The sequence below is a fragment of the Rhincodon typus genome, chromosome 7, assembly GCF_021869965.1.
Source record: "Rhincodon typus isolate 14 chromosome 7, sRhiTyp1.1, whole genome shotgun sequence".
In the NCBI taxonomy this organism is placed as follows: Eukaryota; Metazoa; Chordata; class Chondrichthyes; order Orectolobiformes; family Rhincodontidae; genus Rhincodon; species Rhincodon typus.
Window position 1 is genome coordinate 40,552,271 of NC_063338.1, and position 14,244 is coordinate 40,566,514.

A 14,244-nucleotide genomic window follows, 5' to 3' on the forward strand; every position below is an offset into this window, starting at 1 on the left:
GGTCTAGGCCCGAAACGTCAGCCTTCCTGCTCCTCTGATGCTGCTTGGCCTGCTGTGTTCATCCAGCTCTACACCTTGTTATCTCAGATTCTCCAGCATCTGCAGTTCCTACTATCTCTGAATCAATAGCTTGCTACTTCAGTTATTCTTCTACTATGACTTTGCTGTGTTCAATGATCCAAATAAATTGCAAGCACAACCTATAAACATAGTGACATAATAATGCAGAAAAAGTCTTCTTGGGTATCTCAGTTATTCACCAAAACCTCCCTCCAGTGATTGTGGCAGCAAGTGCCCTTTACCTCCTTCTGCATGAAATATTTACACAAGTTCACCAGTAATCAGTTAGTTATTTTCTTCTCTGTTCCACGTGAACATTGGGAGAACTTCAAGTGTATTCCTGAAATCTATGCAGATAACCACTACACCTCACCATTAAGCACCAGATCTGCAAGTTTCTCAACACAAAAACCAGTAAACTGTTTAGGTAGAACCTGTCCTTCTGAAACTAGGTCCACCATCAGACCCTGAAGGCCCTTGTAATATTCACTATCAAGGCACCCAGACCAATACTTTGAGTTGCTCCTTGATCTTCAGGCTGCCATTGAGTAACCTCGAGATCTAATTAGTTACATCAAACAACATAAAAATGGCAGGGCAGGTGATGTGTTGCAGCTGTAGCATGTGAGGACTGTGATTTGTAGCAACCACATTTGAAGTAAGTCTCTGCAGCTTGAGCAATGTCTTAGTTCACAGCTGATGATCTGAAATCCAAACTTATGACTGGATTAATCAGGTGGGGGACTGGACATTTGTAGGAAATAATCACACCTTTTAGGCCAAGTTTTTCAAATCTACTTCAAAGGTTAAGGACCAGAAGTTTTCTTTTAATTCATGCATGGGACGCGAGTGTCAATGATTAGGCCAGCAATTGTTGCCTATCCCTAATTGTCTCCGAGAAGGTGCTGATGAGCTACCATCTTTGAACCACTGCCCTTCTTAGCATTTACAGACTCCAACAGCATTGTTAGGATTTTGATCCAGCAACAGTCAAGAAATGATAATAGATTTTCCAAGTCAGGGATGGAGGGGCAGATGTGCAGACGGTGGTGTTGCCATGGATCGATTGTCTTTGTCCTTCTTGGCGGTAGGAGTCATGGGTTTGGAAGGTCCTGTTGAAGGAGGTTCAGAGAGTTACTGCTGTACATCATGTAGATGGAACTCTGTAATGAGGTCAGCCAGGTGGACCTCATGGAAGGTGAGTTCCCTGATTGAACCAGGTTAACAGCCCCAGTCAAGGAGCCCTGGCTGACAGACATAAACAGGAGAGTCAGAGGTTCTGTTCCCTCTGAGAGATGGCTCTGAAGAAGCCGGACCAGTGTCAAGGACTCTCCACGTGTAAATAAAGGGTGACTTGGTGACAGGATACTGGCCGCTGTGAAGTTATTTCCATCACACTGCTGCCAATGTGCATCACTAGTAAAGGGAGTGAATGTTGAAGATGGTGTGTGGGGTGTCAATAAAGCAGGCTGCTTTGCTATAGAGGGAGTTTGAGCTCTATGAATATTGTTGAAGCCACACCCATCCAGACAAAAGCAGAGTATTCCATCTGACTTGTGCTGTGTAGGCAATGGACCAGCTATGAGGAGAAGGGAGGTGAGTAACATGCTGCAGGATTCCTAGCCTTTGAGTTGGTCTTGTAGTCACAATATTTATATAGCTGCTCAATGGCAGTTCTTTCATGTTGATGTGTTGTTCCTGGGAGATTTAGTGACATTATGCCATTAATTGCTAAGGGTGGTAGTTTCTGTCCTGCTGGAGATGGTCATTGCCTGGCACTTGTGTGGCACTAATGTTCTATGCCACATATTAACCCAAGCCTGAATTGTATCCAGGTTGACTGCATGAAACTGGTTCAGTATCTGAAGGGTCACAAATTGTGCTGAACATGGTGCAGTCATCAGTGAACATCCCCACTTCTGACCTTATGATGGAGGGAAGGTCATTGATGAAGCAGCTGAAGATGGTTGGGCTGAGGACACTATCCTGAGGAACTCCTGCAGAGATGTCCTGGAGCTGAGATGACTGACCTGCAACAACACCAATCACCTCCCTTTTTGCAAAGTATGACTCCAACTAGTGAGAAATTGCCCCAAATTCCAAGTGACTTCAATTTTGCTAGGGTTCCTTGGAGCCACAGTCAGTTCAATTTTGCCTTGATGCTAAACGCAGTCACTCTCATCTCATTTCTGGAATTCAGCTCTTTTGTCGATGTTTGAACCAAGGCTGTAAGGAGGTCAGGAGCTGAATGACTCTGGCAAAAACCAAACTGAGAATCAATGAGCAGGTTAATCTTTGCAAATGCCAGTTTACGGAACTATTGATAACTCCTGCTATCAATTTGCTGATGATTGAGAGCAGACTAACAGGGCAGTAATCGGCTGAGATAGTAGGAACTGCAGATGCTGGAGAATCTGAGATAACGAGGTGTAGAGCTGAATGAACACAGCAGGCCAAGCAGCATCAGAGGAGCAGGAAGGCTGACGTTTCGGGCCTAGACCCTTGTTCAGAAAACGGTCTAGGGCCGAAACGTCAGCCTTCCTGCTCCCATGATGTGCTTGGCCTGCTGTGTTCATCCAGCTCTACACCTTGTTATCTCAGTGATCGGCTGAGTTGTATTTGTCCTTAGTTTTGTGCATAGGAAACATATGGACAATGTTCCACATTGCCAGGTTAAAGCCAATATAGTAGCTGTACTGGTGCAGCTTGGCAAGATGCATAACTAGTTCTGGTACATAGTACTATTGCCAGAATGATGTTAGGGCACACAGTCCTTGCAGTATCCAGCATCTTCGACTGCTTCTTGATATCACATGGAGTGAATCAGTTCAAAATCTGTCCCATTTTACACAGTGATTGAGCCTTACAACACAATGAAAGCTATTCTCAATGTAAAGATTGGACTTTTGACTTCAGAACAGCTGTGCCGTGGTCACTTCTACCGTCACGCATCTGTGATAAGTTGATGGGCAAGTTGGTCATACGTACCAGCCATGTCCTTTAATAACTTAACTAGCTTAGTCAGCAGTGGTGTTACTGACATCAAAATCTGCCACACATCCATCCATTATGTACCTCTGCTATCCTCAATGCTTTCTTCAAGTGATGTTCAACATGGAGGAGGAGTGATTCATCAGCTGAGGGAGAGCGGTAAATAGTGATCAACTGGAAGGTTTTCTTTCCCATGTTTGACCTGACACCATGAGACTTCACGGGGTCAATCATAGAGCCCTCAACATGAGGGAGCTGAGGCCAACTCATTTCCAACACAATATCCTTGTTCCACCACGTAGTCTGTGAGACAGCTCTCATAAATTTTGCCAGAAGCTCCCGGATGTTCGTAAGGAGGACTTTAATTCATTCACGAAATGTGGACATCACTGGCTAGGCCAGTATTTATTGCTCATCCCTATTTTCCTGGACGGCAGTTATGAGTCAACCACATTGCCCAGGGTCCGGAGTCACATGTAAGCCAGACCAGGTAAGGATGTCAGATTTCCTTCCTTAAAGGCCATCAGTGAACCAGATGGGATTTTCCCAACATTCAGTAATAGTTTCATGGTTATCATCAGACTGTTAGTCCCAGATTTTTTACTGAATTCAAATTCCACCCTCTGCCACTGTGGGTTTTGAACCTGGGTCCTGAGGCCATTACCTGGGTCTCCGGATTAGTAGTGTAGTGATAATACCACTAGGCCATCACCTCTCCTTCCCCCTACCCCTATATTAGTAACCTTTATATGTTCACTATGTTCCTCTCATATTCCAACCTTGCATCTCCTTGGTTTCTTTCTATTTGTTTGGTGTAGCATTTTCTTTCCTCAAAGTCTGCAATTCTGAAATCCAAGTTAATAACTTATCTATTCTGACCTTATGTCAAGCTTAAAATTGACAACTTTGATGGTTAGACCTAAATATTTCTGTATTTAACACTGCTTTCTATTCCATCTTAAATTATTAAATTTTATGCTGTGTTGAGTTCTCTCAAGTGGTGCTTTGGAAATGTTTAAGTCTCATAATAAATCTTTTCATGCGAATTGTCCCTCCTGCAAGTCCCAGTTTAGGCGATAAAGATTACAATTCTCCATGATCATAAGGTGGCCTTGGCACTGATTCAAGTGTCCTCATCATAATTTGTGACAAGCTGTAAAATAATCCTGTTGTTGGCTTGTCCCATTCTATTTTCCAGATGTGTTCATAGAGAATATAACAATATCCAACCCCTCTTTCTTAGTTATTATGTACTAACAGTACATTACAAATACTAGCATACAATGTCTCTGGTCTATGAAAATTGCAACTGGAACCCAGAATTATTACTTAGAATCCAAGTTTAAAATAGTAATTGTTCAAAAATCTGTAAAATTTATTCTGTTCTCCATTTCATCAGAAATTGCAATAAATCTGATAATGATTGGCCGTCAAATAAAATTCTATTATTAGCTAAATATAATCCACCTGTTGAAGTAAAATGTAAAGAATAATAAGTGATTACTAAGTAAATCTGACTCGTCAACTGGTACTTGGAGACTGCCCAAATCAGATCATGTTGTCTTGTTACTCACATCAAATGGTGCCTTGGAGTACTTTAGCATTCCGTTATCAAGGACAAAGAAGCGCTGTAACAAAACAAATTTTAATTAATAAATTAACCTACAAATTTTAATGATAAATTAATTTTACAAATTGTAAGGTTGAAAATCCAAATAAAAATCAACTTGATGATATAAAACAATCTAACAATACAATGGCCTTCATTTCTAAGTGCTTGAGAAAAGGAAAATTCATGAACTTTTTTAATAAAAATTTTGTTATTGTGCTATAACTGAATATAAATGATAATAAAGGGGGCAACTCAGTAAACTCCAGATCTAGAAATCAACTGTAAATATTTTTAGGACTAACTGAAGACAATTCTTCTAGACGCACATTTTCCCTTGTAGGGTGGTACAGTTTCCAAGTTACTTTGCTGACAAGGTAAAAACTTAATGTAAATGGGCTGGATTTCCACAGAGTAGGTGGCCTCTGGCACTCCTGCCTCTGTTGCCCAAGCCAGCAATTTTCACTCAGGGCAGCATAAAGCTGTAGCTAGCAAGCCTGCACTCAATAATCTCAAATTGGCTAGTTCCATTGCAAGAGAAAATATCTCATAACGCTCCACAATGTTCATGGAGTTGAGATAGCTTCTCCAGGATTTATGGTTCGCTGGCCTACAGAGGAACTGTGAAACATAAGCTGGATTTGGGTATCTTCTAAGAGATATGTTTAAAAGCAATTACCAACATCCAACCCCACGCTCCCCCCTCTCCAACCCAACAGTCCCATGCCCCTTTGTACAGAATCCATGACCCATACAATAATGGCATATTGAAATGCTTATGAGAAAAAGAACCATTCAGAAATCAACTTCAGAAAAAAAGAAAATGCCGTTCTCAAACTTTATAAAAGTTTAAACCATTCACTGGCATTCATACTGTCAATAACAGAAGCTTTACTCAATTTCACATCTCTAAATCTTAGCCAAATAAACATGGATATTGACAAAAAGGTCAAAGAACAAATATAAATGCTTGGCTGAACTCCAAAACACTCAAAGGATTAGTTCACGAAGAGTCAGTTTACACAAGCTGAAGTGGAGCATTAGCTTTGAATGATTGACCTCTTTGTGAGTTCACAACAGAATATTCTTTCTTGTTTATTCTTCAATGTCTACGTGTTTATATGGACAAGATTTGGAAGTGTGAAGTGGGGTAAAGCTTCTGTTATCAGAACCGTAAATGGGCAGTGTGTGATGGACGCATCTCTTCCTCCTCCAGGTTTAGGCAAGGCAGGTTTTAGGATGGGCAAAGAAACCCTGTGCATTTGTCAGCTAATATACTGTAAAAAGGTAATCAAGACTCTGGTTTAATCAATGAAGTTTCTTTTCAACCAATTCACCATTCTCTATTTTACAATAAATATCTCAAGTATATTCTGATATACAGATTAAAGTTCAGGTTTTAACATTAATTCTGCTGGTCACTTACTTAGCGGGAGCCAGAGGAGGTCTGTGATCCTGCCTGGGCTTTACATCACAGCCAGCTGCCTGACAGTGCCCAAACTCACCACCATCTATGTCTACATGTGGACAAATAGTGGGAAGGAAAAGAGGATTGCTCACTTACCATTTCAAATGGTCCCTCATGGGGATTAGAAAACATTGACTAAGGAACTTTTCATCACAAAAGGGATTCTGGCTTATTACCCACAGAAGTATGTCCAACATTGTCAGCAATTCACCAAGGCCACCGAATTGAATTGAAGTGGGGGTACTTCTCCAGTGACACTTCCAGGCTATAAAACCTTTGGTCAGTTAAATTAAGGAGCTGCCAGATGAGAGGTTGCTGCATGCAGCACTCCTCCTTAAGAAGTGAGTCAACAATGATTTCTATATCCATGGAAGCTATTTCACCTGCCTTACCCTCACCTGCCCTGCTGCCCATCTTCAACCTGGCATGGGGGGGGGGACTTCATTCTGCTCTACTTACATCCCATGGCAAGGAGCAAAGAAAAGAAGCAACGTGAACAACACCAGTGGCTTGAAAAAAAAAAGAACGAACAGCAGATGCTGTAAATCAGAAACAAAAACAGAAATTGCTGGAAAAGTTCAGCAGATCTGGCAGCATCTGTGGAGAGAAATCACAGTTAACATATCAGGTCCAGTGACCTGCTTCAGATGGTAGCTAGGAAAATGTTGGCTTTTATGCAGAAGATTGGTGGGGTGTGGGGGCGGGGGGGAGCCGGTGTTGGAGAGCAGGTGTGGTTGGCAAAGACGTAAGGAGTAAACAATAGGAGGGGGATAGAGTCCAAAGAGACAGAACAGTTGGACTGACAAAGGAGTGGATAATGATAATGATCTGGCTAGGAGGGTGAATAGATGTAATGAGGTCCGTTAGTGGCTTACAGCAGACCATGTGATAACAAGGTGTGGAGGGGTTGGGGTAAGGACATGGCAGAGCTCAAGCCCAAAATTTGTTGAACTAGATGTTGAGTCCAGAAGGCTGCAGGGTTCCCAAGCGGAAAATGAGGTGCTGTTCTTCCAGCTTTGCTGGAGCAGTGCAGCAAGCCTTATACAGGATGTTGGCCAGGGAACAAAGCAGTGTGTTGAAGTGGTAGGCAACTGGAAGCTCAGTGTCTTTTCTTGATACTCAAATTCATTCTCATCCTATCAATCTCCTATACCCAGGCCTTAGTCATCCACCAGAAATATCATTCCGTTCTCCATACAAGACATTAGTAATTTATCTCTGCAAGAAAAGCTGAATTGCCTTTATCACATGCTGTTCCACAGGGCAGAGGGAATGGATAGAGAAACAATTCAATGAAAACCTAACAAAGATTCTGCAGGCAGAGGATTAGCTCTCTCAATGTGGTGCCTCAAGTGGCGAAGATAAGGCTGATACCCACAGCCTTCTGAAACCAGATCTGCTTCTGAATGGAGCACATGGGCATGCATTACCACTGGTCACTGAAGGGCCATCCTTACCCTGGGTCCTTGCGTCTGCCTGAAGTTATGAACTCTCCTCCTCCGCAAAGAGAGAGAAAGCGGAGAGTGATGAATTACTAATGTCTTGCATGGAGAGGGGAATGGCATTTCTGGAGAATGACTGAGGCCTGGGTACAGGAGGTTGATAGGATGAGAGTGAATTTGAGTGCCAAGTTTTCAGATGTGAGATCCTTGAGAGAAGCATACTGGAGCTGCAAGATTTGTTGGCATGAGGAGTGCTGTGCAGGAGCAGGTTGGAAAAGTCAAAGTGCAGGGATTGCTACCTGGAAGTCTTATTGGCACACAGCTTTCTTGGGCTCTGGATCCTCTTGGTGCAATGACTCCAGATTGGAAAGAGCACATTTCGTTGCTGACTTTCTCAAATACTTCCACGTATAGCTGCTTGGTTGGAGAAGTTGTCTTCCTTCTCCCATCCTTGGGAGAGCTCACATTACTGTTACCTCCTTACATCCCACAATAGGACCTCCAAGTAAATGAGAGAACCCAGGAAGTAGCTCTCCCAGGTCACCATCCCTGTGCTTGCTACAGCCTGAAAAAGCCAGATGCAGGTGAGACCATGTAAGCTATGCTAGGGTCCCCTTAATTAGAAACCCTTCCTTTGGCAGAGCAAGAACATCATTCCACCCACCCTCTCTGATTGCATGAGGAACCAAGAAATTGGAGATTGAGGTTGTGGCGCAATTAATAAACCACAGCAACGTCCACTTCAGCATCTAATGGTTCCCAATTTACTAACAGCTACACTGCTTCAGCAGGGACCAAGTTGAGAAAATTCTTTCCTGTCAAATAAACAAAGAATGAAGAAAGCTGCGAGAATGTGGGTTTTTCAGCCCCAAATTAGACAAGTGATAGATGATCAAGTGGTTGTATACATCCAGAAAACTAATTCAAATGAAACATAAGAAAACAAGAGAACAAGGTCTGATTGAATAAAAGACAAATTTATAAGCATTACAAGGATCAACAGTGGAATAGTCTTTGAAGTGAAATAGTCGAGATAAAACTCCCTGAATTACTTAAGAAACAGTTGGAGGTCACAGTGACAGGCTAAAAAGGTCTGAGGCTAAAACGGGCAGAAAATATTTTAAAATTTTCATTTACCTTGTGAAGTTCGAAAAGACAGGAAAGAAGGAATATGAATGTGAAAAACATATTCAAAAGATATATATAAAGGTGGCTGAAAAACTTGACAAATTGCAAATTGATTTAGACACAACAATTTATTCGAGCTGTGATTAAACATGGCTAAAATCAACTCTGAAGCATGCACTGTTACATATTGGCACAGAATACACTGAATCAGAAGAATGCATTGTTCTATCTTTTCTTCTTATTGTTTTTGCAACATTCATGATCACTTCCTTTACTGTACTTCAACTGATTTTGCTGCTACACCTCTTAAATTTTTGTATTTTCATTTTTCTAAATTTTGAAACAGGCAATTGTAAAGAGACAACATTGAGTTGGGTTGAGGGATTATGTTAAATACGCAGGACCATGGAGACAGGGACGATGTTGGAGATCAGATTTATTTACAGTATCTTTTCCTCTAGAAGAACATATACATGAAACCAGTAAATAATGCAACATTCTGATTTTATAAAATCCATTTTCCCATCTCTGCAAACTCAGCTCATGACTATACAACAGGCAAAAATCCACGTAAGACTATTTGCTGAGGTGACATAGCAATTATAAATAATGTAAATCTCCACAGATTGCATTTAGAAGTAGGGACATTAATCATACAGTGATAATCTATTCAAAATTAATTTGTAATTTTAGGCATCAATGACCAATACATTTGCCTTCCTTGAGAAAGAGTTTATGTAATACTTACTTTATGCCAACCTTTTAAGGGCCACTTGCGTTTTTTCAACATAAACCCCTCATGTTTATCTGGTTTCTGCACATTAGTCTGACCAATTTTTAATCCTTCAATGATTTCCCAATTGTCACCATCCTGTAAATTTTGACAAAGAAAATTATACAGAAATAAAGCAATGTTAAAGATAGACTTTTGCATATGAGAAAACAAACAATTTGCATGGGATTGCGAAGAAAACTTCATTGCTTCCACTGTCTTGCTATTTACACACAGCTTGAAATGAAAGGATCTGCATTCCCTACCTGTTCATTTTATGAAACATTATAAACATGTTGGGATATTCTAAACCTGTTTAAGAGAAAAATTGCATTTTGCTAACGATTTAATACCATCACATTCTCTTGCTCACATTAGCTTTTCAGGTGTTCACTTTACTCCACAGTTGGAAACACATCTCAGGGAGCTACCACTCCACTGGAAATGGAAGTGAAAAATCCTAATCAATTTTAGATGACAGCAATTTGCATTTTATACGCCTTCAATATTGCTGAACATCACACAATGCTTCACATCAGTGATATTAAACAAAATTTAACATGAACGTCTTGGCAGACTGAGAGCCATGTAGGTTAGCAAGCACGAAGGGAATGGGTGTAGAGAAACCAGTTTTCGTGGATTGAGAACAGGCTTGTTGTCAGAATGAAAGATTGTCAGGCAAAACTAACTGAACAACGGGCTATATTTAAACAGCATGTGGCTCAGGCACAGTTAAGGTCCTTTCCCTGAGTGAGGGGGAAAAAAATGCAAGGAAAGCAAAACCAGAGCTCCCTGGATAGTTAGAGAGGTACAGGGTAAGACTAGGTGGACAAACAAAGTGCATGACAGATGTCATATTGATTACACAAGTGAGAACCAGGTTTAATATAGGAAGTTCAAATTGAAGATCAAAACTAAAATGAGACGCAATAAGAGAGTAGGAGGATGACAGCTAACGTAAAATAGAATCTAAAAGTCTTCCATAGGCTGGTCAATAGTAAGAGTATGATAATCAGAGGAGTGGGCTTGATTAGGGACCTAAAAGGGTTCTATGAATGAAAGTTGAGGGATGACTGAAATGTTATCTGAGTATTTTACATCTGCTTTTACCAAGTAAATGCTGCTGGAATCATGGTGAATGAGGAAGTATGAGAGTTATTGGATAGACTAAAAATTGACAAAGATAAGTGGATGGACAGCACATGCCTCAGCTGGGTATGTTTTGGGTGAGGTGACATGTAATTAAGGGGGGATGGCCAGCTCACCACCCTCCCACTCACCCACAAGCCTACCCCAATAATGCAGTGGGTGAGTAATTTAACATAATCCAAATGAGCAAATCAACCCCCATGTGTAATCAAATAATTACAGATTAACTGAACATGTTAAAAGCTCAACTGACTCCAATATTATTCTATGCGGATGCCATAAGACACTTGGTATGGGCTGACAAGTGGGACTGGGCTTCACATATTTTGAAATTGCTTAAAACAGCAGGAGAGAAGGGGGCTGCTATCATGGAGGTGACCCAAGAAGATAACACCTCCCCTTACCTCCCACCTCCATGTGCTTTGAAATCCAACCAATCACCACTTTGTCGCTTTCGACCAAGTTGGTTAAAAATCCCCAGCTCAAAGCTGTCATACTTACTTGGTCTAAGTCACACTGGGCCTCCTGAGGGCCCCCTTGCAGCCCCAGCAGTTCCCACAACTATGCCACTGCAGGGATTGTTGGTGCTCACTGGTAGCTCCAGAGAGCAGGAACTCCTCCCAATGAGGGGCAAAAGTACCAGTAGGAGTATATTCAACCAGTCCTCAGTGCTTCGAATTGGCTTTACAACTTGCCCCTAGTACTGAAGAGTCCAAACACAACCTGGCCATACAATAAACCGGAGATTGGCAGCATGGATACAAAGTTGGCTAACTGATAGGAAATAGTAATCAGTGGTGGACAGTTGCCTCTCAGACTGGAAGGATGTTTTCTTGACATATAAAAAAATAAACTGGTCTTGTGCATATTTGCATTTAACACAATAGTTAGAATTATTGTGAACTAAGAGAGGACAAGAGGATCTGGACCAACTAGTAGAATTGCCACATAGATGACTGATGAAATTTAATGCAGAGAAGTATGAAGTGATGCATTTTGGCAGGGAGAATGAGGTCAGGCAATATAAACTGAAGACACATTTCTAAAGAGTTTACCAGAATCAGAATTGGGGCATATGTACACACATTTTTGAAGATGGCTGAAGATGGTTGTGAAAATTGTTACAAACATAAGGGATCCTGAACTTTAGAATTAAGAGTGCAAAGGGCAAAAGCAAGAAAGTTATAAGAAATCTTTTAAACACTATTTCACGATGTCGTTTAGTGTTGTCTCCAATTCTGGGCACTCACTTTGGGAAGGATGTGCAAGCTTTGAACACGCAAAAGCAGATTTATAAGAATGCTTCCAGGAAGGAGAGACTTCAGCCATGACAACAGACTGGAGAAGCCAGAATAATTCTACCGAGAGAGGAAAAGGTAGAGAGAAGATTTGATGGAAGTGTTCATAAACATGAAGGGTCCGGACAGAACATATGAAGAGAAACTACTTCCATTGTAATTGAGAATCTGGGGAGACAGATTTAAAACGATGGCAAGAATCCAAAGGCAACATGAGGAATGCACTTTTCACACAGCACAATGTTAGGACCTTGGATGCTCTGTCTGAAGGAGTGGTGTAGGCAGTTTCAATCATGGCTTTCAAACAAGAATTGGACCTAAAGCACCTAAACAGAAGAAAACTGCAGGCAATGGGAAGAGGGAAGGAGGGAGTGGGACCAGCTAAATTGCTTTCGCAGAGACCAACCTGGGCTTGATGGGCTAATACATGAAATTACATAGATGCATGTGATCACATACTTTGCTTAGCTTTACAGAACCCCCAGAAATGACTTTAAATTTATAGACTAATTAGGGCATGAGTAAGGACAAGGGCAGTGACATAAAGGTGATGGGCGGGGGAATAATTTTACTATTAGCGTTACATTTAACATTGAGTGGACAAGGACATTGTCGTTTTTGATAAATTCTTAATGAGGAAGAGAGAACGAAATGGAAAGTTGAGAAGGTCAGGATAAATTATGGAACAGGATGTGTGGACTTGAGAAGAAAGTGAAAGCTGGAGGAAAAAGGGCTCGGTGTGGCTCATTTTTACATAATCATTGTTATGTGGAACTGAAAATATAAACAAGGGCATATGATCCATAATGTAATGTCACAAGCATGACAAATGTATAAACAAATCTTCTGAAATCTTGAGATGCCCCTTGGGGCTATCCAAGGATATACTCATCAATAAACTGCAGAAGAAACACAGTTTACTTGCAATTTTAGTGTAATATATTCACTACTTGTGGTGTGTTCTCCAATACATTGAAGAAACCAATTTGGGTGATTGTTTTGCTGAAAATGCCTATCGAGTCCATCAACATGATCCTGAGCTCTAGCCACTTTTTGTTTTAATTCTCTGCCGTACTCCCATTCTTACCTATCCTGGACTTCATTCCAATAATGTTTAGCAAACGTTCAAGAAATAGCAATGCATCAGTTTAGCAGAGATTGTAGGAACTGCAGATGCTGGAGAATCTGAGATAACAAGGTGTAGCGCTGGATGAACACAGCAGGCCAAGCAGCATCAGAGGAGCAGGAAAGCTGACGTTAGACCCGAAACGTCAGCTCCCCTGCTCCTCTGATGCTGTTTGGCCTGCTTGGTTCATCCAGCTCTACACCTTGTTATCTTGCATCAGTTTATCAGCCACTTCACAGCCTTGTCGGTGCTGATGCCACTTACGTCTCCTCTAGATCCGCAGCAGTTTAAATCTGGCACCAAATTCAAAGAAATCTCTTGATATTTAGCAACAGTGACCTCATTAACTAAGTTAAGCAGTTAACCACATTAAAAATTCTCTCAGGCAGCAAAGCATGAAGTGAAAATTTTTCTGATGAAGGGTCTAGGCCCGAAACGTCAGCCTTTCTGCTCCTATGATGCTGCTTGGCCTGCTGTGTTCATCCAGCTCTGCACCTTGTTGTCTCGGATTCTCCAGCATCTGCAGTTCCTACTATCAGTGAAAATCAATGTTCACTTTTTAACAAAGAGAAAATGATTTGATGTATGGAATTAAAGTAGAAGGTGAAATAAAAATCTGTATTTTATCATTATGGACAAACAGAAAACTACCTTTTCAGCATTTGACTGGTTCTTTGTCAATAATTATGAATTTAGTACACAGTTCAAAGTCAAGGTGCAGCTATACAACAAAGCGCCCTTTATCAATGGGTTTACAAAAAGGCCAACAGCTCAAAGATGGAAGTTCTCATCAGTTTACCAATGTCTAATTGATTTCAGTCTGGCTGTATTCAGCTGTTCACCTGATGGAGAAGCACAGAAGCACTGACAGCAAAAATTCTGTATTTTCCTGTTTAATTGCATGCGTTCAGATACTAGAAATTGCTGTCCGTTTCAGAAAAGTAAAGACACATGAGCAATGATGACAGTTCAGCCATCACTAACACCACAAAATCCATGCTTTAACGCAACTGCCCACCACCCTAACACAGACCTTTCCTTTTATTCGTTCCTCCGATATTTCACTTTCTTGGACTCTCGAGTTACTTAAAACCTGCTACATCTCCAACTTGTTTCCAGGTCTGATGAAAAATCATCAATCTGTGCACTACTCCAGTTCTCTCTGCACTAGTACTGAATCTTTGCAGCAGATCCTGTTACC

At 41.1% G+C, this 14,244-nt stretch overlaps 1 protein-coding gene across 3 annotated transcripts in view; it reads right to left on the reverse strand.

The window, feature by feature from the left end:
• osbpl6 (oxysterol binding protein-like 6) overlaps window positions 1-14,244 on the reverse strand; it is a 164,416-nt gene that overhangs the window by 84,959 nt on the left and 65,213 nt on the right. For all 3 annotated transcript variants that reach the window (XM_048598993.1, XM_048598991.1, XM_048598992.1), the window contains exons 3-4: window positions 9,447-9,569; window positions 4,626-4,679 (exon numbers count right to left, since the gene is read on the reverse strand). In XM_048598993.1, coding sequence (XP_048454950.1) covers window positions 4,626-4,679; window positions 9,447-9,569 — 177 coding nt within the window. The remainder of the gene's footprint in view (window positions 1-4,625; window positions 4,680-9,446; window positions 9,570-14,244) is intronic.